This window comes from Ctenopharyngodon idella, chromosome 13, assembly GCF_019924925.1.
Source record: "Ctenopharyngodon idella isolate HZGC_01 chromosome 13, HZGC01, whole genome shotgun sequence".
In the NCBI taxonomy this organism is placed as follows: Eukaryota; Metazoa; Chordata; class Actinopteri; order Cypriniformes; family Xenocyprididae; genus Ctenopharyngodon; species Ctenopharyngodon idella.
In genome coordinates, this window is record NC_067232.1 from 12,856,062 (window position 1) to 12,878,452 (window position 22,391).

General features: G+C 37.7%; 1 protein-coding gene across 5 annotated transcripts in view; it reads right to left on the minus strand.

Annotated features, from left to right (window-relative positions):
• Window positions 1-1,738: 1,738 nt before the first annotated feature.
• Window positions 1,739-22,391, minus strand: part of wdfy4 (WDFY family member 4) — a 48,691-nt gene continuing 28,038 nt past the window's right edge. Inside the window, exons 43-63 of one of the 5 annotated variants that reach the window (XM_051916087.1) lie at window positions 21,570-21,763; window positions 19,435-19,583; window positions 18,265-18,385; window positions 17,952-18,037; window positions 17,784-17,840; window positions 16,774-16,803; window positions 13,620-13,662; window positions 13,316-13,435; window positions 13,099-13,216; window positions 12,718-12,827; window positions 11,649-11,802; window positions 10,552-10,643; window positions 9,347-9,559; window positions 7,712-7,844; window positions 6,666-6,823; window positions 6,350-6,508; window positions 6,058-6,237; window positions 3,941-4,123; window positions 3,375-3,471; window positions 2,581-2,701; window positions 1,739-2,423 (exon numbers count right to left, since the gene is read on the minus strand). In XM_051916087.1, coding sequence (XP_051772047.1) covers window positions 2,357-2,423; window positions 2,581-2,701; window positions 3,375-3,471; window positions 3,941-4,123; window positions 6,058-6,237; window positions 6,350-6,508; window positions 6,666-6,823; window positions 7,712-7,844; window positions 9,347-9,559; window positions 10,552-10,643; window positions 11,649-11,802; window positions 12,718-12,827; window positions 13,099-13,216; window positions 13,316-13,435; window positions 13,620-13,662; window positions 16,774-16,803; window positions 17,784-17,840; window positions 17,952-18,037; window positions 18,265-18,385; window positions 19,435-19,583; window positions 21,570-21,763 — 2,585 coding nt within the window. In that variant the 3' untranslated portion in view covers window positions 1,739-2,356. Of the gene's footprint in view, window positions 2,424-2,580; window positions 2,702-3,374; window positions 3,472-3,940; window positions 4,124-6,057; window positions 6,238-6,349; window positions 6,509-6,665; window positions 6,824-7,711; window positions 7,845-9,346; window positions 9,560-10,551; window positions 10,644-11,648; window positions 11,803-12,717; window positions 12,828-13,098; window positions 13,217-13,315; window positions 13,436-13,619; window positions 13,663-16,773; window positions 16,807-17,783; window positions 17,841-17,951; window positions 18,038-18,264; window positions 18,386-19,434; window positions 19,584-21,569; window positions 21,764-22,391 lie in introns of all 5 variants that reach the window. The other 4 variants (XM_051916086.1, XM_051916088.1, XM_051916089.1 and 1 more) reach the window with 4 other exon arrangements.

A 22,391-nucleotide genomic window follows, 5' to 3' on the forward strand; every position in this document is an offset into this window, starting at 1 on the left:
CCAAATCACTGAATTCAAGTGTTCCAATCAGGTGTATAAAATCAAGCACCTAGGCATGCAGACTGCTTCAACAAACATTTGTGAAAGAATGGGTCGCTCTTAGAATTCAAGCGTGGTACCGTGATAGGTTGCCACCTGTGCAATAAGTCCATTCGTGAAATTTCCACTTCTTTGTCTGGCAATCTGATGGACGAGTCTGGGTTTGGCGGTTGGCAGGAGATCAGTACTTGCCTGACTGCATTGTGCCAAGTGTAAAGTTTGGTGGAGGGGGGATTATGGTGTGGGGTTGTTTTTGAGGGGTTGGGCTTGGCCCCTTAGTTCCAGTGAAAGGAACTCTTAATGCTTCAGCATACCAAGACATTTTGGACAATTTCATGCTCCCAACTTTGTGGGAACAGTTTAGGGATGGCCCCTTCCTGTTCCAACATGACTACGCACCAGTGCACAAAGCAAGGTCCATAAAGACATGGATGAGTGAGTTTGGTGTGGAGGAACTTGACTGGCCTGCACAGAGTCCTGACCTCAACCCGATAGAACACCTTTGGGATGAATTAGAGCGGAGACTGCGAGCCAGGCCTTCTCGCCAACATCACTGCCTGACCTCACAAATGCGCTTCTAGAAGAATGGTCAAAAATTCCCATAAACACACTCCTAAACCTTGTGGAAAGCCTTCCCAGAAGAGTTGAGGCTGTTATAGCTGCAAAGGGTGGGCCAACTCCATATTAAACCCTACGGATTAAGAATGGGATGTCATTAAAGTTCATGTGCACATAAAGGCAGGCGTCCCAAAACTTTTGGCAATATAGTGTATATTCTACATTGTAAACCTGATGATAAAATTAACAATTGTTGCATTTGCCACAACAAGGCATAGTTTGGTAATGCTGGAATGAGGTTTGGTATGTTGAGTCTGTCATTGAGGGTGAGTAAAAACAGGCATGTACAGTACAAACATATTTTCCGAACCAAACAACAAAATAATTTTTCTTTCCAGTCCTTTACCACACTACAAAAACAAAATGTTCCAAAATTAAATTCTCTAAAAATCTTTAAACTGTATAAGTTGTAGTCAGTGGTTTTTTTTTTTTTTTTATTCAGCAAAAACATAAAATTTATCAAAAGCGATTCAGCTCTACATTGTTACAAAAAAAATTATTCAAATAAATTCTGTTCTTTTAAGCATTCTATCAAATCAAAGAATTTAAAAAAATGTATCACAATTTACAGAAAAATATTAAGCAGCATAACGGTTTCCAACATTGATAATAAGAAATGTTTATTCAACACCTAATTAGCATATTAGAAAGTTTTTAAAATATGTAAAAATGGAAAATAGTTATTTGAAATATTTAAAAAAAAATTTTAATCATAAAATTAAAAATATTAACAACCCCAAAGTTATATCTATCTGTCTATCTATCTATCTATCTATCTATCTATCTATCTATCTATCTATCGTTTATTGTTAGCTTATTACACAGAATGCATTAATGTTAACAAAGTATTAGCAGTGATAAAAAAGCATATCTATGTTGTTTCCTATATGCCATAATTTTGTGGTATTTATTTCAGAATTCTCCAAATCATGGAATGCGTGTAAATGCAGTTTTACAAATCCGCACCCTCTATGACGGGAATCTGAGGCACGTTGCCAATGGAAACTCTGACTCTAATTGGTTGAGGAGGGTTGATTCAGCCCTTTAACAGTAGCCAGACTGAGATAGCAGGACCACATAATGAGTAAAAAAATTTATTTTCATTTAATTACAGATTGTTAAATTTAACTAATAAAATCATCTTGATTTACAGTATATATTGTATTAAAAAGTTCTCATGGTTCCAACATAAAAAACAGCTAGTAAGCAGAACCCTGCTGCTTTATAAAGTACACATATCCATTCAGTATGTCCACCAGTGTAATTTAAAAACAAAAATATGAAATGGCACACAAGCGAATGGCTTTGAAACTCCAGCATACCAGTGTTTATAAAATAAACATTACTTTGGCTTTCTGAGAGTCCAGCGAGAGAAAGAGAGCTACTATACAATAAAACCGATCCACTAAATGGGCCTAATTTATTTTTTTAAAATGGCATCATCTTTCATTTCTTAAATAAGCAGTGTTGTGTTTCCGGCCCTGGCCAGCGAGCCTCACCCAGTCCAAGAAAGAATGCGTCATCCCTGTAATTCACCAGACCCAGAGTGGGTCTCCTGAAGTCAGCAGTCCTGCTGGAAGTGGTGAGAGCAAAGTGCATACGTAGGCAGCTCTTAAGCTGGACTCTCCGCTGGCATGCGGCTGCATTCAGCTGCAGTTACTGCCGACTTGAACGCTGACTGACGGATGATTGATTGATCCTAGCTCTCGCAGGACCAGCTGTACACCCTGCCCCAGGCATCACCTACCAGCAGTGTGCCATGCGTTCTGAAATCACATTAAAATGATATCTTTATAAGAAAAGACACTGCTAATAATACTGAGTTTAATCCTGCACTGATTCATTTCAAAAAGGAGAGGATCCATTTGAAACCAGCTTTCAGACCATATTTTGGTCCGAGAGAGGCCGGCCTTTTGTCAATACCTGGATATGCCCAGAGCCGTAATCGCAGGGTTATTTTTGCAGCGGCGACGAGAGACGGCCTGATTGCGGTTTAACTCTCGACAGAGCACCAGGTGTCTTTCCCACTTCCACGAGCTGCTGTCTAAGAAAAGCAAAAGCAAGAGTGAGATATGAGACAGAGATTATTTATGGTCAGCACGTTGCTAAATTGAGAGAAATACATCTAATATAAAGCCTTCACTGTTACAACGAGTTCCCCCAATTTAATTTAAACGTGTTGATACTTACACGCGCTGACGCTGTGCTGTAACCAATGTGTACCAAATTGGATTTGGTTATTATTGCTTTCTAAATTGCATGCCTACATCAGCAAAATTGCTCATCAGTGTTTACAGGCTGTATGTTTAATAACTTTGCCCCATAATTCCTCGCAGCTAGCCCTAATGCGTCGCACAAAACAGTAGATCATTATGAACTTTTCTTGCGGATCGCTCAAAACCGAACCTCCGGCTGAGTGTCTGTACTATCACACTTAAGAACAGACGTAATCCGATTTATACAGCATTTTTGAAGGATGTCTAGTATTTGGTTTGGCTATTTAATTTCAAACATTACTTGTATATTAGAAAATAACGATTCTCGTGACGTCACAAAGTACATTGTTTTCCAATATTCTGAGCGAGTTCCTCTTATTTCATGCTGGCCATTAAGGAAGCTTGTGGGTTATACCGGTCCTATGACCGGAGGCGAGAGCAAAAGCACATATTCACGCTCTAGTTCAATTCTGCACTTAAGGTGAAGTGTATTAGTGTTACCTGCTTCCTCAGGAGCTGATGACAAAACATGCCCTTGAGACACCGAGCACTCCTCATGTCCAGGTAATTGTACTCTAGTATATTCAGTCTTCCATATCTGCAACAGAACCACACGGTTAATGAAAAAAAAGAGGGGGAAAAAAAAATCGAATGCAATTGAAGCTATATTCATAAATCAAATCTGCCGGCCATTGATGTCGCAGGTCCAAGGCTCCAATTGATGCCTAATTTAAGAAGCATTTTGATTTAATAACTGCTCTTACCTCATCTAAAGTGAGCACATGTAACTATTAATGCTTCAGTGGGACTTCTCAGCCAAGCCTGTGAGCCCCATTTCAATATCCCAGTTACCATATTTTAATATTTTTCAGCTATATTACCTGACTATTAAGCAGGAAACTCTACAGGAAAGATTTATTGCTTAAACACAAAGGTGTAGTCTTTGGAGAAGACTTCTCATTTAAACGCTCTCATTATAAAGTTCACTACGCAAACGCTACGCCCCATCATCTTTCAGAGCCTTCGGAAGAGCATTGAAAAGGCCCATTTTGAGGATCAGCCCGTACCCGGACGATGCCATCGGTGCTGCCGGTGATGATCACGTTGCGAGAGTCCCACTCGCACTTCTGCGTGAAACAGCAGCACAGAATGTTTCCTTCAGACCGACAGGATGTGTTTACGGATGCCAGCAGCTGCCCTTTCATAGTCCACAGGTACAACTGGGTCCCTGCGCATGACGCAATCTCACCCTGAGAAAGACAGAAAGGCGATTAATGATGCACATATCAGGCAATGATCTATCCATCTATACTACTGTACAAAAGTTTAGGGGTTTTTAAAAGAAATTAATACTATAATTCAGCAAGGATGCATTAAACTGATTAAAAGTGACTTTCACATCATTACAAAACAATTAAATTTCAAATACATATTGTTCTTTTGAACTTTCTATTAATCAAAGAATCATGAAAAAATATCACATTTTCTGTAAAAATAATAAGCAGCACAACTGTTTTCAGCAATGATAATAGTAATAATAAACATTTCTTGAGCAGCAAATCAGCATATTAGAATGATTTCTATAAGGATCATGTGACACTGAAGACTGGAGTAATGGTGCTGAAAATTCAGCTTTGTCATCACAGGAATAAATTACATTTTAAAATGTATTTAAAAATAGAAAACAGCTTTAAATTTCAATATTTCACAATATTAGTTTTTACCATAGTTTTGATCAAATAAACGCAGCCTTGGTGAACATAAGAAACTTCATTCAAAAAAAATGTAAAACATCTTACAAACTTATAAACTTTTAAACTGTAAAATAAGATATTTTATTTTATTTTTTAAACTTTCAAACAAGAAAACCTTCAAAGCTTGTCTTGACAAATGTTTTTCTAGTTAAAAATGACAGTTACATGAATTTATTTAAAGCTGCAGTCCGTAAGTTTTGCCTCTTTGTCGCCATCTCTGTTTAAAACCTGCAGTTGCAGTTGTTTGCGGAATTATCATCTTTACTTGGGTTGTGCAACAGCACGGCTCCTCAGCGCGGATGAATTTAATGTTTGCTGTCAGTCACCACATCGGTGTGGATACTGTACTTCGGAATCTATGTGATCTGAACAAGTAAGTAACATATCTGCCACTTTTGTTCTGACCAACTGAGAAAAAAGCATAAACCACACTGCCAATGGTGATTAAATCTAACGATCGCTCGGATCATGTCAAACCGTGCAAATTATTATTATTGTTATACTTTGTTCTCAAATTGTTAATGTTAACAACATCAGCATTGCATGACTATGTATTTAGTGTGTGTTAGCGTTAGCTGTAGATTTCAATTTCTGTAGCCACTCTGCAGTCCGAAGTCTTTTGCTTTTGACTACGGGTGAATCTCCAGTTGTCACTGATGACGCAATGACGCAAAGTCAAACGGCTGCATGCTCAAATTTCCTGTGGAAACCCACCAGTACCGATTTTATTATAAAACATTATTACAAGCTTACGGTTGTAAATCGGGCTAAGGTAAGGAGATAGTTTTGAACACTGGCTGGTTATGTACTTGCTCAAAATTTGATTTTGCATAATTTTTAACCAAAAAAAGTTACGGACTGCGGCTTTAAATTCTGCCTATTTACATCAAATTGCAATTCTGCAACCTATGTGCTACTAGGAATTTAACTGAAATTTAAAAGGCATTTTTAATTCATTTCATGCATAAAACTCTGATATTTACAGTGGCCCAAAAACATATTTGGACATTTAAGCAAACCTTAAAATGTATGAAGAAATAATAACATATGGTTAAATGACCTTAAATACTTTCAATTTGCTGTAATATTTGAATTATTAGAGTTTTGGAATCATACATCAGTACTCGTATCTTGTGTTTTTAGTAGCAGGTACACGTTTCACACTGTGTAACAGGGGGTTTTAAGTGTTAAAGCAGGTCTGAAGGGAAGGATGTGCCCACCCTTCCTTCACACATCTGGATGAAGGGAGTTGCAGAAACCGCTCTGCGGGTGCAAATGAGCCGGTATAAATGTGTCATCCAGAGGCAACACGAGCCAAACGGCCCTAACCAAATTAAATGTGCGGGAGTGAGATGGATGGAGAGAGATTTGGGAGCTGAAAAATGCAGGCTGACCTCAGAGCGTGTATGTTTTTGCTGGAGGGTACTCACGGTCAGGTCATTAATAGCCAGGGCAGACACAGCAGAGGAATGTTCTGGTAACTGTGTGATGTAGCTGAGGTCCTCCAGATCCCACAGGATGCAGGTCTGGTCAAGAGAGCCGCTAATAATCACGCTATGTGCTTCTGATGCTACCAGACATGTCACTGTGTCTGTGTGACCGTACAAGGTCTAGGATGGAAAACAACAGAACATTTATTTTAAAAATCTTTCCACAAAACTGCTTTGTGACATTTAAGCGTGAACTTGGGTCTTAATGAATGGTAACAAGTGTGAATCTGACCTGTTTGAGTCTCATGTGTTTGAGTTTGTCCTTGCTAATGGAGACGTCCCACACACACACTACAGTGCTGGTCCCAGCCGTGATGATGGTGCTGTGGTTGGGACAGGCAGCACACACAGCCTCTCCCCAGTCCGACAGGCTCTCACACACTCCAAAGCTCTGCAGCACAGGCAATAAAGCTATCAAACTTTAACAGCCAAACAGAAGTAACCTTGTTAAATCATAAACAATAATTCAGTTACACAATAGGAAAACATTACAAGCAGAACCGTCACTTTAATTTATTTATGGATCTAGAGAAACTATAAAAGCAAACCTTTTCGGCTGTGTAGCTCCCAAAAGAGCAGGTCTGGTCATAAGATCCCCAGCAGAAGTATGTGTTCCAATGTGGAGGGATGAGAAGTTTGTTTTTTTCCACGACCAATACATCCTTCTCTCTACACACTATTTGACCAACAGGACCCAGCGAGAGCTCTATGAAGAGAAACAACAGAAAATCAGCTTTATCAACATTTTTGGGCAGTTGAGATGAAACAGCAATGTCCTGCAGTGTGACATGCTCTCTCTCTTTCATTTTTGGAACTCATTGTATATATTATATATTTAAACAAAAATCTTGATGTTGAAATGACCATGTTATTTGTCAGCCACCTTTTTACACTGTTATTGTATCGATCTATCTCAAATTTTTATGAATCAGGCATTTCTGACATTTTTTAGTTGAATTGGAACAACTGTCTCAGGTTCAAGGATAAAAGTACAAAAAAAAAATAAAAAAAATTCCTGTGTGGTCAAGAGGAAGGAGTATTCTACTTTCAAATGACCTACATATGTGAGGACACAGTCAATCTCCTCGCTCACTGACAGAAGAACAGTAACAGAAACCATAATGAAGCCTTAGATGATTGAAAATTTCTCTCAAGATGCCCTTTAAATCTTTCCTTGTTGGATTTACTGATCAGAATGATATAGTAACGCCTGATGTGAGAACAAGATATTGAGTGAGAGACAATAGAGCGAGAGAGATGGAAACACAGCGAAAGAGAATCATCTAATTTTCTAAGAGAGATCCTTTTGGGATATTCAGATTATTAAATAAGCCTCAGTGGCTGTATCATCAAGAATGGCCTAACAAATAGCAGGAGCTGAATGGAGCCAAGATGAGCTATGACTGAGAAAATGAGCCTGTGAAAAGTCTAGCCAGCATCTTCTGCCTCGCGGCTCCTATTGCTCCCCGTAGACATGGCCCATCTTGTAAAAAATAATTGAGGAATGGAATAAAATAACAAGGTGACTATGAATGATTAAATGTGGGGTCTCGACCACAGAGCTGAGAATGTTCATTTTAAGCAGGCAATGTACCTTTTATTGCCTGGGTGGAGGGCTTGAGCTTGTCCAGTTTGAAGAAAAAGGGGGTTATCTGACTGGATACCGATGTCTCTTTTGCAGCAGGACCTTTGTGAGATGTGCGGCTAGGGTGTGGTTTTGTGAAGAGCTGGAAGCATAAAACTTCTTTTAGTATGGCATTAAACATACAGTACCACAAAAAAAATCATCTCAGTACAGGAAAGAAACTTTTAACCTTCTAAATGTGTTCGGGTCATTTTGACCCAGAGAGGGTTTTCTTTTCCCCAAAAATGCTTGTTAAAGGGTTAGTTCACCCAAAAATGAAAATTCTGTCATTTATTACTTACCCTCATGCCGTTCCACACCCGTAAGACCTTCGTTAATCTTCGGAACACAAATTAAGATATTTTAGTTGAAATCCGATGGCTCCGTGAGGCCTTCATAGATCTCTCAAGATCCATAAAGGTACTAAAAACATATTTAAATCGGTTCATGTGAGTACAGTGGCTCAATATTAATATTATAAAGCGACGAGAATATTTTTGGAGCGCCAATAAACAAAAACAAAATAACGGCTTATTTAGTGATGGCCGATTTCAAAACACTGCTTCAGGAAGCATCGGAGCACAATGAATCAGTGTATCGAATCTGCTGTTCGGAGCGCCAAAGTCACGTGATTTCAGCCGTTGGCAGTTTGACACGCGATCTGAATCATGATTCGATACACTGATTCATTGTGCTCCGATGCTTCCTGAAGCAGTGTTTTGAAATCGGCCATCACTAAAAAAGTCATTATTTTGTTTTGTTTGGCGCACCAAAAATATTCTCGTCGCTTTATAATATTAATATTGAACCACTGTACTCACATGAACTGATTTAAATATGTTTTTAGTACCTTTATGGATCTTGAGAGAGGAAATGTCATTGCTCCCTATGTAGGCCTCACGGAGCCATTGGATTTCAACTAAAATATCTTAATTTGTGTTCTGAAGATTAACGAAGGTCTTGCGTGTGTGAAACGGCATGAGGGTGAGTAATAAATGACATTATTTTCATTTTTGGGTGAACTAACCCTTTAATGTCATCGCATTGGACTAAAACTTACTAATTTTTTAGCTTTTTTCCCCCCAACATTGTTAAATTTCCCAGTCAAAAATGACCGGCCTACAAAAACTGCTTATAAATCTATTGTTATGTCATATTATTGCCAAATATTGAATTCAATCTTTTTACTAACTTGTTTTCTTTTCAATTTGTTTCAAAGGACGGGTTTTGTATTTCTTTTAGAAACTGATTGATGTTAGGATCGATCACAACATTGATCATGCTGAGTTGCATAAGTTCAGATCAATGAGGCCTGCAAATAATGAGTTGCAAAAAGAAATACAAAACCTGTTCTAACTGAAAGAAAACAAGTTAGAAGATTTAAAAAGATTGATTCCAATATTTGATGATAATATAGCATAATGAGGGATTTACAAGCAAATCACTCATTTTTGACTGGGAACACCAGATTAGGGGAAAGATTTTTCAACACTGCAGAAGGGTTTTAAACATTGAAAATGTTGCTATTTTAGCATACAGTATATTAGGCATGCATGATATTTTGGGGGATCTCCTTTTTTTCTTTAGTTTGCTCAACTAGCGTACCTGTTTCGGCATTTGGCCAAAGTTGTTGATATAGCCAAGGACAGTACTTTTCATGACAGGATCCTTCATAGTTGCTCTTTCATGTTTGTCAGTGTAGAAGTACGGGTGGAAGGTGTTGAGGGCCTCCACTGCGGGCGGACCCTGCTGTCTGTAGCCGAAGATCAGATCAATCCAAAGATGCAGGCGTGCACTTACGTAATCGCTCTCAAGAGCCTGCAGAGAGCGCAAACTCGGTCAGTCAGCAGATCTGGATGGGTCTAATACACTATCAGTGATACCATAACTTTTATTTCTGTAGAAGTGCAGGCGGAAAAGCTTACACATACCAGGTCAAAGAGATTGCACAATAATGCATTTTAAAAAGATATTATTCCATCCGGACGACTGATTACAGTTCAAACAATCTGATCTAAAGATTATATTCCAAAAGTTTGTATTCCTATTTTATGTTAATAAGCTATTTTTTCAATATTTTTTTTAAATATAAGTATTTTAGAATTGGCTAAAATGCCCAAACAACATAAACATATACACACAAGCAAAAAAAAAAAAAAACACTTAAAATAACATGTATAATCAAAGCAGCTCTAAGTCACAAGCACTAAATTGTGGAAGATCCCTATAATTCCCTTCATTTGCATATGAAGGAAGGCGAGCAGACAGAATAGCTCATTTTATGCCATCTGGAAATGATACAAATATTGCTCTGTAGATTGGGAACTGATAAAGCCTGGCCCTTATATGCCTGCAGGCATAACGTAGTGAGAAAGAAAGCATTCATTCCAATAACCAGCAGGCTTCAGTAATGGAGTTATAGGAGAGTGCAGATATTGTACTTGCGCTGAATTGGGCCTGTTATCTTCTAATTACAATGGCGTTAAACAGAGTAATGGGGCTTCCTTGATGAACTCAACAAGTGCTTATTATCTCAAGAAAGGCAAAAAATAAAGCAGCTACAAAAATTATTTAACTATCGCCAAGTTTAGCTGGATATGAATGGTGCAGCAACACTGATACTGTTTTACCCCATGCTTGTTTTCATGAAACTTCGTATGTGCTATGATTACACTGACACTCGTTGTCTCATGTATAGTCTAAGAGTAAGTATAGTAGCATTTAAGCTAGAATTTGATACTATGATGCTGGTGGTCCACAAAAAAGGCCTATTTTGAGTTTGATGGACAGCCTTGACCAGAGAAACTGACCTCTCTGTGTACTCTGATGAACTCCTGTGGGTCTCCTTTGGCCCATGGTGGCAAAACCACATCATCTAATGACGTCCCGTCCTGCATGCACCCTATATTATCAATACACACATTTACAGACTTATGAAACAGGTCATTTACAAATAAAATATCCAAAAAAAGCTTCTTTGACTCAAATCATGAAAAAAAAAACCCCCTACATTTCCATTCGATTGTTTAGCTAACCTTGGCGAGGGATTACACTTTGCACATAATTTTACTCATTCCCGCAGATTTTCTGCTCACACCCAAAGTGCGCACATAAAGCCTCCTCTCAGTACTAAATTGATTTCTTTTTACTGCTTATTGCGCTTAAACAGTCAAATACACACAAAATAATGTCCAAAGGCCGGACTTGGTGAGTATTCACGTAAACACAGTCAGTTATGTTTTAAGTGAACGTAAACCGTTGAGAAAGAACAGTATAATGTATCCATGCATCAGGTCTTAAAAGCTTCTTTCACACAGAGCGCTGATCCCAGAAAATTGCCATAGAATTGCTAGGGTGTCTTCTGTGTGAACGCAAACACATCCCGGGATTGATCCTGAGATCGTTCACCATCCTGAGATCGTCCACCAACGAGATGCGTTAGTTTATGATCGAATCAGAAAAAAAAAAAATGGACGAGCGTGGTTTCTCTTGAGACAAATCGCAGATCATAAGCAAACTTAAGACGCTGCAGTGACCTGATGGTATCTTGATGTCACGTGTCTTTACAGGATCTTTATGGGATGTTTGTGAACGCATGCACAGATTCCAGATAATCACTGGCAATGTGAATGAACCAAAATTAAATGATCCTGGGACACATTATCAGTGTATTTTCCGGAATCTCTGTGTGAAAGGGGCTAAAGTAACAGCAGCATAATATACCTGCTGCCAAATTATGAGATAACATTAAAAATATCTATACGACAGTTTTTTCCCATGGTATCAATGTCAAAATTGTGGCCAGTGAAAATCCTGAGTAGCTAGTAACTTTGGAAATCCACTAGCCACAGTGGCTGGTGAGCAAAAAAGTTAATGTCAAGCCCTGGAGATAACACTGATATATTACCAAAGTCAAATTGGTTGAAGTTGACAAGAAAGTCCGGGAGGTAGAAAAATTCTGGAATGAGCTCTCTGACATCACTCATATTGTCCTTAGATGCAGATTCCCACTCGTTCTGAATGCTGTGGAACATCCGCTCTGGAACGTCAAATGCTCCGCCCTAAAAATAAATAAATAAATAAATAAAAATAAAAACAATTAAAAAAAATGTTAAAACTCTAGGAAGGGAGCACATTTCTAATGTTATTTGAAACCAAAGTGGCTCAATGAAAAGGATTCAGAGCAAGGAAAATTACAAAGGATGGAAATAGACATGCCATCATATGCGTTTGTTTAATGCATAAGGCTGGGAGCCCCACCGCCAGCAAGGCTAGAACACTAAAACAGCCCCATGTGTGTATATGAATAGTCAAGGAACAACTGCTTAGATTTGAGACATTTTCAAGCAATTGATTCAGGCTTTTTATTTTTCAAGGGAGTTTATATGTCCTCATGAAAATCTCTGGAGAAGTTATGTAATTTGCAGGAAAAGCAAATGCCCTCATTGAATGAAAGTAATATACTGTTAGTGGCACAAATCTGATTATGAATATTACTGTACGGAGGAAAGCTGTTCAAGTTAAGCAAATATCATTGCAAAGTGTTATCCTAATGTTTGCATTACGTTACACCGGCTATCAAATATGTATGACATTTTATTTTAATCAATTGGTTCCATGTGTATAAATGAAATGTGCTTTAAAAACAAAATGTGGTTTTGCAAGCAAGTGACGCAAAAGAATTTATTTGCATACATATTAAAATCATACCCTAATTCAGTTTTGGAAAGAAAAAATAAAAAGCGCACACAAGCCCAAACAAGGCCAAAAACAATGAAGCTTGTTTCATCAAGTAAGTTCAATTTAGAAAAATTTAATTTTATAGGAGAAGTTCTGTCACACAGACATGTTTTGTGCTTCATTTGATAAAGAAGAGGCCAACACACATTATTTATTTCGGTTTCTGTTGCACTGTGTGCCCTGTAACAACAGTAGTGTGATGTATTTGAGTCTGGTCACACAGGTGAGAAGTTTACCTGCAGCTGGAGGAAGGTCTGGGAGAAAGGCTCCATCCTCACCAGGTATGAGGCCACTATGATGGCTGAGGAATAGTGTGTGCAGTAATGACACTGAGCCGACAGATCACCTGTAATCATAATATTCACTAAGTACAGTAACATAAAAGCATTTATTTTATCATTTAATCCAGTCCTGCAGCCCTGAATTCTTTTTTTCTAAATAACAGCACTGCCTTTATGTTTCAAAGCTGCTATTTGTTAACAGAATCAGTTTTTTTTTCCAGTTTTGTGAAAGAAAACAAACAACAAGAAAACAAACTCATGGGCCTCCATATCTGCAGGTGAAACTGACAAACTTCATGAACTTAAGCTAAAAGCAGAAGTTTTTTAGGTCTTTACCATCATTATTTTCCACTTCAAGGTATCTCTGAATGAACTTCGCTTTTCTCTTCTCGGTTTGAGCTCCCATTGGTTTAGACAGATCTCTGAATGTAGCAGGACAGGACAGATCCAGTGTCTAACAAGTGATAAATGAGATCATCAAACAAACAAGAATTCAGCATCAAAAGGTCCTTGAAATTCAAAAGTTTCAAGTTTGGATGCATGTTCATTTTACCTCTGATTCATAATCAGCAATGATCCATGGAAAAACAGGATATTGCATCAAGTCATTGTATGTCCGTCCAGCAAGCGTGTTTAGATGCATAAGATATTCAAAGTTACTTATTTCTCCCCTCTATGGAAAAATAATATAAATAGTGTCAAAAACAGAAGAAAAAAAATGCATTTTGGGTTAATATAAAATCACTTTTGCAGAGAGCTTATGTTTCTATTACTGCATTCAATTAATTTGCAGGTTGTAGCATGTATATCACAAATGATGATGGTTAATAATGGTAAAAGTAACTGAAGGTTCCTACCTGCCATTTAATTAGGGCCGTCTTCTCAATCGCTGCTGTCCTTCTGTATGAACACAGCAAAAAAGTATTTGAAGACAAATATAATTCAAATATTTTATTGTGAAGAATATTTTATTTGACCTATTGCAATGGCACCTGACATGTAATTCAAACAGAGTTGTTTACTTCTAATTCCTAACAGTTACAGAATCAATGCTTTGAATAAGGTGAATTCAGAACTAGTCATCTTAACAAAGTCTACTAATGTTGCATAGCAACAGGTTAAGGAATAGAAAGAGCTTATGGTTTAAACCAAGGAGGTCCATCTTTCATCAGACACGGGGCAAAAGAGACGTACATTCTTGTGGAAATAAGGGTTGAAATTATTTTCAGTCATGCCGTTCCCTCCTTTAAAGGAGTAAATAGTGCCATCTATAGGTTTTTGAAAATAACTGTAAAAGGACAGTAACATCTTGGAAGTTTGGTTACCCCTTCACACATATTACTGAATTACAAGATTACGAAGTGTGGCTCTTACAACAAGCAACCCAACAACCAAACATACAACCAAACATGCAAAATCACCACTGATTTGACATGCACGCATGCTGATGATCGGATTTACACCACAACTATTGAAAGTGGTTTGCACTTATCACTATTTATTCCCATATATAGAAAGAAAGAAAGAAAGAAAGAAAGAAAGAAAAGAAAGAAAGAAAGAAAATACAAAGTTCAATTGTGGCTAATGGGTAATACTATTAACGTCCTGGACTTCAAAGAACATTCTGGAAATGTAATCTGAGGGAGTGTACACACACACACAAATGCTGCAGCACTTCTTTCTCCCCTTTCTTTTGTGTGCGCTACGGTCACAGGACAATAAAACTCTTGGCACCCCACGCAAGCGTTGCTTGGTAACAAAAGTTAAACAGGACAAAGCTTCTTTTTGGACTACAGTCTGAAGATCCTCCCCTGATTCTCAAGAAATTCAGTTGTGGACCTCATTTAAAAACTGTGAGTAAGAAAAACGTATTTAAGTCTTCCTTCACACCAGAAAGGGGATGAAATGAATCCTGGGTAACAATAGCTGGTTGAGAAAATGATGGTTTTTTACACACTTTTGCGTAATCCTTTTACCTTTAATCGTTTTAGTCTTTCTGAAGTTCTTGTGAAGATTGTTTAAGCACAGAAGAAATAATTAAAAAGTGACACAAATGTTGTTTAATGATAAAACTACAAAAATATACTTAAAAAATGTGCCTAGTGAATGATTTAGTAGGATGAATACAGATACAACTAGTGGCACAACTAGCAAAGTTAGACACTGAAGCTTAATTCTGTTAATCACTGTGTTTATATTTTTTTTTCTATAACTAAAAATAGGCATTTCATATTAGCAATGTGGATCATATTTTAAAACAACAAAAATGACAAGTGAGAAAGTGTCTGACTGTATTCACTCTTATCTGTTTTAGTTAAATAAGTATTGTTGTATCATTGGCACAACATTCAAAACCATTTAATTTTTTATTAATGTTAATTTTGGTAGAATTTTGAATACTCTAAAAGAATAAGAGATTTCCAAAAGCATATTCATCAATTAAAAAGTATATTTTGGTTACAAATGATTTATGGTTTTAAATCATGTAGTTGTAACATCTATTATATTCCATATGTCACGAAAATAGCAACACCATCCAATTTTCTCTTCGTTTGGAGCGTTCAGAATCAGCGAATCACAAACAACATGAAGATGGATCACGTCGATGGTCAGCTCTCTGTAATTGCACCTCTCGGATGCAATGGATTCAAAAACAAAAGGTCTAATAGAAACAGGATGAACCGTATTAGCCCATCTACCAATGTGATTAATGAGTCGCCAAAGGGCTTACAACGCAGCCACTCCTCCTTTTTAATGGGAAGATATGAAGGGAGCGAGTTTAAATCTCTTACCAGTGTCATTTATCAAAGTACTGATTTGACTCTCTTCACACAGTCACACAGACTGCTAGCGCCGCCCTGGATCAATCAGATGGAACACAAACAGCTTTTCCCAGAATATCTGTTGGGTGCTCACCGTACCCACTGTTATCTGGTATTAGCCTTAATTAGAGAACGACATTATCCTAAAAGATCCCTTTAGGGTGAGTTGGGTGAGTGAGTCTGGGTGTAAACATTACACCCCTCTCATTCCCCAACGGCCCGACACCTCTGCGCCCCCCGATACTGCCCGTGGGCATACATGATACCTCTTTCCCTATGCAAACAACTAAACTGTCCTGTCATTAAGTCATACATGTTTAAAGCTACGAGGTCCTGAGATAATAATTACATGACTTGAGTTAAGACTTAATCAAATTGATGCTACAGAAGCGTTTAACCATTAATCTGTGTCTGTACAGCTCCATGGCTAAAGGGAAGAGAGCAGGTGGAGCCAAAGGTACGAAGATAACATTGAAAATGGCTAAAAATGCTCTCAGAGTAACTCCAGATGGCAAACTACGACTTGATCTGAGCAACGTAGGCATCGCCACATTTCCCAAATGCCTCCTAAAGTTACGGAATGTAGAGGAACTTGACCTGAGCCGGAACAAATTGAAAACAATCCCAGAATTCATTGGCCAGCTGACCGGACTGCGTTGGTTAGACCTTCACAGCAACCAAATCGAACAACTGCCTGAAAGCATCGGACTCCTGGGATCTCTAGTCCACCTCAACCTCTGTAACAACAACCTGGACTCTGCTGGCTTGACGCCTGAAATAGGAAATCTGAGAAATCTCCAAGTTCTGAATTTGGGTATGAATCGTCTAAACACCCTCCCGCCCACCTTTGCTGCCCTGACAAACCTGACAGAGCTGGGACTTTTTGATAACTTGCTCACACAGGTACCTGAATGCATCCAGGTGCTGCCCAACCTGACAAAATTTAACACCAAATGCAATCCTATGGCCTACACACAGCGAGACGGCAAAGACTCAGACTCTGTAAAGACGACGGGAAGTCTGTATTTGTTGAGAGAGGGAGATTTGTGCCATCCTTGTCAAGAGAAGTGCAGAAAGAAAAAGCTGCTTGATAGGTCGCAAAGGAAGATTAATTTTTCAGGGCTGATCTCGCCAAACTCGGTAGCTCGAGGTATTCAAGAAAATTGGCGGCAAAAGACTACTACCTCACCTCCAAGTTTTCACAGAGAACGAGACAGACCTGCTGGAGACACCAATACATCGTCTTTTATTAAAACATTAATACATAATGACTGTTTTAACACTTGAATCTACTCCTGGAATTTTATTAAATAAACTGCAGGTTTTGCAGGGGGTCCAGCAATTATTTTTTTAATCTCAAACTCATTTGTGTGAAAAAAAAAAAATGTGTCAAACTAAACTACAACAAAGTTAACTTCAACCAAAGCTAAAGTTAAACTTCAGCTAACTGATTCATTGTGCCTCCCAAATTAAATAGAATTAAAATGTACAAATATATGAATTTGTACATCATTAATGATTAATTAAATATGTAAATACATTAATTGTTACTAGTATAAATGTTTTTATAGGCCATGTTTAAAATTTTTCACAATATGCTCCATTTCTATATCCAACAAGGGGTCCTTTAATCTGTAATCTGTATAGTATCATTAAAAAATTATGCATGAAATTACTGTACATTCCTCACTGTAAGATAAATTTTTTTGCTTTGAAGCCAATGGGAAACAATGTTGATATTAAGCCCATTCCCTCTTCATCATGTCAAAAAGTCAGGGGAACTAAACATGATAAAACTAAATTGAGCAGAAATTGAAATGGTGAGTTAAGGAACGGTAATTTGAAACAAAACAACATCTGAAATAACAAATAGGTAGAAAGCTTATGGCACCCTTGCAGACAATTAACAACTATAAAATCGTGACTATTGGCAGCTTATGACTTTGAAAAGTTACTGAGGCTGTTTTAATTGGTAGAAAGTGCTGAAGATGCAGTAATTGTAGTTCCAGTGTAATGCCAGGATATTGTTGAGGGGATTGAGAGTCTTCCTGTCAATATTTAACCGCACACATACTTCTCTGTCTTTTCTGGCAACTTTGAAACCACAAAACTCTGTCTGTTTCAATATAAAAGCATCACAGTCTCTCCAACTGAAGTGGCAGCTGTCTGCAAGATCTGGTAGATGCTTTTGACACTCACCTCACATTAAGTACAGTCTCTCCTCTTCCCTTTAATGAGGAGACCACAGAACACAGCCTGGAAAGAAAGACAAAGACAGAGAGAGAAAAAAAAAAATCAAGATAAATCAATTTAGTCTGTCACCTCACACACAGTTCTTCACCTGCCTAAAGCACTCTCTCACTTTACCTCTTATATGCATTGATGTGGTCATTGTTGAAGAATACCAGGAACACCGAAGTTCCGTTCTTTAAGAATATTTCCAGAGCGTTGTCCTAAAGCATCATCAAGAAATAATAAAAAATAAAAGAAAACAATTAAACTAACAAACAACAAAAATTAAACATAATTGCTAATAACTGCACTGGAGAACACTATGACAAACTATGTATAAATGACAAACATCAAAATGAAAATTAGTAGCATAAAGGTATGGGGTTTGGGCTGTAAAATAAATAAATTCAAAAAGTGAAATATGAGCTATGGGCTCTGTGAATCTCACCTCAAGCAGAAAGCGCATGAAATTGGCCTCTTTGATGTCATCATATGACCAGCGTTTGCAGTTCGGGCTCACTGAGTTTTTCTCTTTATTCATCATGTTGCAAATATACGAGTCTCTCACACTGTAATAAGTACAGAAAATGTAAGATACTGTTGTATCTATACACAGAAATAAATAAAGCTGTTCTATCTCAGTAAAATTAATATTACCTTCACATTTATCATGTTTTAATAATAAAATAACAAATTATATACACAAAGATATACAATTATATATGGGGTGCAAAATTCTGATAAAATGTTTCTATTTTGCATATTTTAAATAAATATACACTACCGTCAAAAGTTTCTCAGTAATTTTTTTTTTAATTAATAGTTTTATTCAGCAAGGATGCATTCAATGGATAAAAAGTGTCAGTAAAGACATTTATAATGTTGCAAAAGATTTCCATTTTCTTTTAAACTTTCTATTTATCAAAGAATACTGAAAAAATGTATTCTGATTCCCACAACAATATTAAGCAGCACAACCGTTTTCAAAATTGATAATTAAGAAATGTTTTTTGAGCAGCAAATCAGCGTATTAAAATGATTTAAAGAGATCATGTGACTGAAGACTGAAGTAATGATGCTGAAAATTCAGCTTTGCCATCACAGAAATAAATTAGATTTTATAATAGAAAAGGGTTATGCTTGATTATTTTACAATATTACTGTTTTTACTTTACTTACCGACCCTAAACTTTTGAATGGTAGCGTGTGTATGTATACAGTCAAACCAAACATTATTCAGACATTTTTGATATTTTTGATATATTTTTACTAGTGGGTGCATTTATGTAAGTGAGGATAGCAAAATAAAGTAAACTGTGACATATTATACCCAAAAATTCTTCACACAGTGGACAACCAGTAAAATTTATAAAAATTTGGAACCAAAAATTATTCAGACACTTTGACCTGACCATGTTTTACTTAAGTGTTATCTGACATAATTAAGATAATTTTTTTCTGACACAGTTTAACTCTCAGATCTTGTCATAGTTTATTACTATTTTTTTATAGTGAATAAACTGTATTAATGAATGAAATGTTCAAGGTGTCTGAATAAATTTTGGTTTGACTGTATATAGTGTATATATACAAATTAGAAAGAAAACAGTAGGTTTACTTGGTCTGATGATGGATTCTACAGCACACATCTCCTGTGGAGGTCAACGTGAAGCCCTCGCATATGTAGAGGTCAGCTTTACCAAACAGCAGCACTCCTTCAGTCACCACGTGACCACTGACGACCACCACGCAGTGTTTGGCTTTGACCTGAAGTATGGACACATTACAGCAGACAGCATGTGTATCAAGTAGCTTACACAGGAATCTGTATTGTGCATTGAACCGTTTAAAATAAAGCTGTAATTTGTTTTACACGCTGCCAAAATCAATGGATGAGTAAACACGATGTCAAGCCAAGTTCTCAACAGTTGTACAAAGTGTCACTGCAGCCTGCCTTTTGAATTGTGCCTTGGGGCTAACGTGTCAAAGAAGCGCCACCCTGGCCTTGATTGATCACTGTTACCACTTCATTATCTAAACAACATGGTGAAAGGACAAAAATTAAAGGGAGAAAAAGGCAAGATGCTGAATGGATGGGGTGTTTGTGAAACAGGGCCAATCCTCCGCAGGCGGAGTTCGCACGAAACCTCTCGATTATGCACGGCTAATTGTATTGTCTCCCTTCATTTCACACCAAGCAGCTGCACCTGGCCTCAGCCCTGAGTCACCGCGACTCTGGGCTCCGGGGATCCGCGTCCCCAAAACATATGGGGTCCAGCCGTACTGCCAGCCGCTCCACAATTAATACAAATCAAATCAGAGCCTCCTCTCCATGCAAGCGCCCCCTCACAAGTGCAGAGAGAGGGCCCCACTGTTTATTACCTGAATTAATCAATGACACAGCAACAATAGCAACACGCTAATTGATTAAGGCCCTGTTTAAATATATGGTCCACCTGGTGGGGTTTTGGTTTCAGACAGAGCTTTAAAAAAATCAGCCCTGACCTGAGTCAGTCCTAATTCTGTCTGGTCTTGGGGATTTACAGCAACAACTTACTACAGCCTGCTACAGAATGTTGTTAAAGAGTGCTCGGTGATAGTTCACATTAGAATATAAACACACACACACACACACACAATATATATATATATATATATATATATATATTATTGTGTTATATATGCACCATTATATATGGTCAAGATTGAAACCAAAGGTAGTAAGTTAATGACTTCACAGTAGTTTTTTTTGTATGAATGTACGTAATAATGAAACTGGTTTCATACTGGGTTAAAGCTATCATAATGTCACATCTAAAGTCACATCTATAATAAATACGAATGCACTTTAGATATAAACAATAATTTAAATGACTACAATTCTTATTTCACTATAGAAATGGTATCATAAAGTAAAAAAGGTGGACAAATATTGATATTTATAAAAAATTACTGCTTTCAACCCTTCCTCTAGATTTTTATTATTTCCATCCATCACTAAACCACACACAATAATATAGAATATTATTAATCTCCTCCCTATCTATTCCTAACAATAAAGTAAAGCCAAAAAGGCAAAAATTAAAATAAAAAAGTATTATTATTACTGTACAGATAATCAGTATTTATTTAACAACAACTTTTTAAATTTTGGCCTTTTGGCACCTTTATTGATAGGAATAGTTAAGAGAGAACAGGAAATGATGGGTATAGGAGAAGGATTGGGAAATTAAATGAGCTAGATTCAAACTTACATCGCCCACATGAGCACCACAGCTAAATGTGTCAGCATGTGCACTAACATCCACACCTTAGCTCTGTATAAAAGCAATAATTAACAACCCGTAATATTGCATCTGTGAAGTTATTTCCTGTTTGAGTAATAATGAAAAGCTAAGCCTCTGAGGACATGCTGCCTGTAAATTACAGTCATCACATTGCCTCTGGAATTGAGGCGTAGGCCGCGTCAAGCGTTTGCATTTCTGTATTAATAAGTATGAAGAGGGCAATTCGGCTGACACGCAGCACAGCAGGACACACCACCTACTGAATGAATACAAGACAGCAGACATCACCCCCTACTGTTCCTTATTAATACTTCTGTCAGCCACTCTCTGCCCTGTTAATGCTGAAGAGTGCTGTCAGGCTCAACACACACACACACCCTACAGCTGTCCACACTGAAGCTCAGACATTTTTTTTTCTTTCATACCAAAGGAATGTGGCTCCAGGTGAATATAGGATCACTCTCACCTCTTCAGTGGGTTCCAGCTCCTTCAGTATGAGCTGAGTGTCCATGCACTGATCTGAGATGTCCTCGGGCAGAAGTGAAGCATCGTTCAGCACAGGGAAAAAGGTCAAATGCTCACAGTCTAAACCAGGCTCTTCCTCAACCTCCCGGCTTGCCTCACACAGGATCCTGGGGTCTGGGACACATAAAATATGCACTAAAAGAGATGTGCGGATTCAGCTGTTGCTGTACAATACAAAACATGTTAAAGGGTTAGTTCACCCAAAAATGAAAATTCCGTCATTAAGTACTCACCTTCATGTCATTCCAAACCCGTAAGACCTTTGTTCATCTTCGGAACACAAATTAAGATATTTTTAATGAAACCTGAGAGCTTTTTGGCCCCGCATAGATTGCAACGTTGTTACCAACTTCAAGGCCCAGAAAGGTAGTAAAGACATTGTTAAAATAGTCCATGTGACTACAGTGATTCAACCTTAATGTTATGAAGAGACGAGAATACTTTTTGTGCGCAAAAAAAAAAAAAAAAGAAAGAAAAAATAATTAATTTCTTCTCTCCCCTGTCATTCTCCTATGCTAGACGTAGTAAACACAGTGCAGCGCTTCCGGGTTCTACATCAGAACGCCGGCTCAGTATTGGCCGGCTCCTGCGTCACCATCACACGCATGTGTCGTGGTGCTCACACGAACAGTGTCAGAGACTCACACGGCAGAGAAGAAATTGTTGAATAAAGTCATTATTTTTGGGGGGGGGGGGGTTGTGCACAAAATGTATTTTCATCGCTTCATAACATTAAGTTTGAACCACTGTAGTCACATGGACT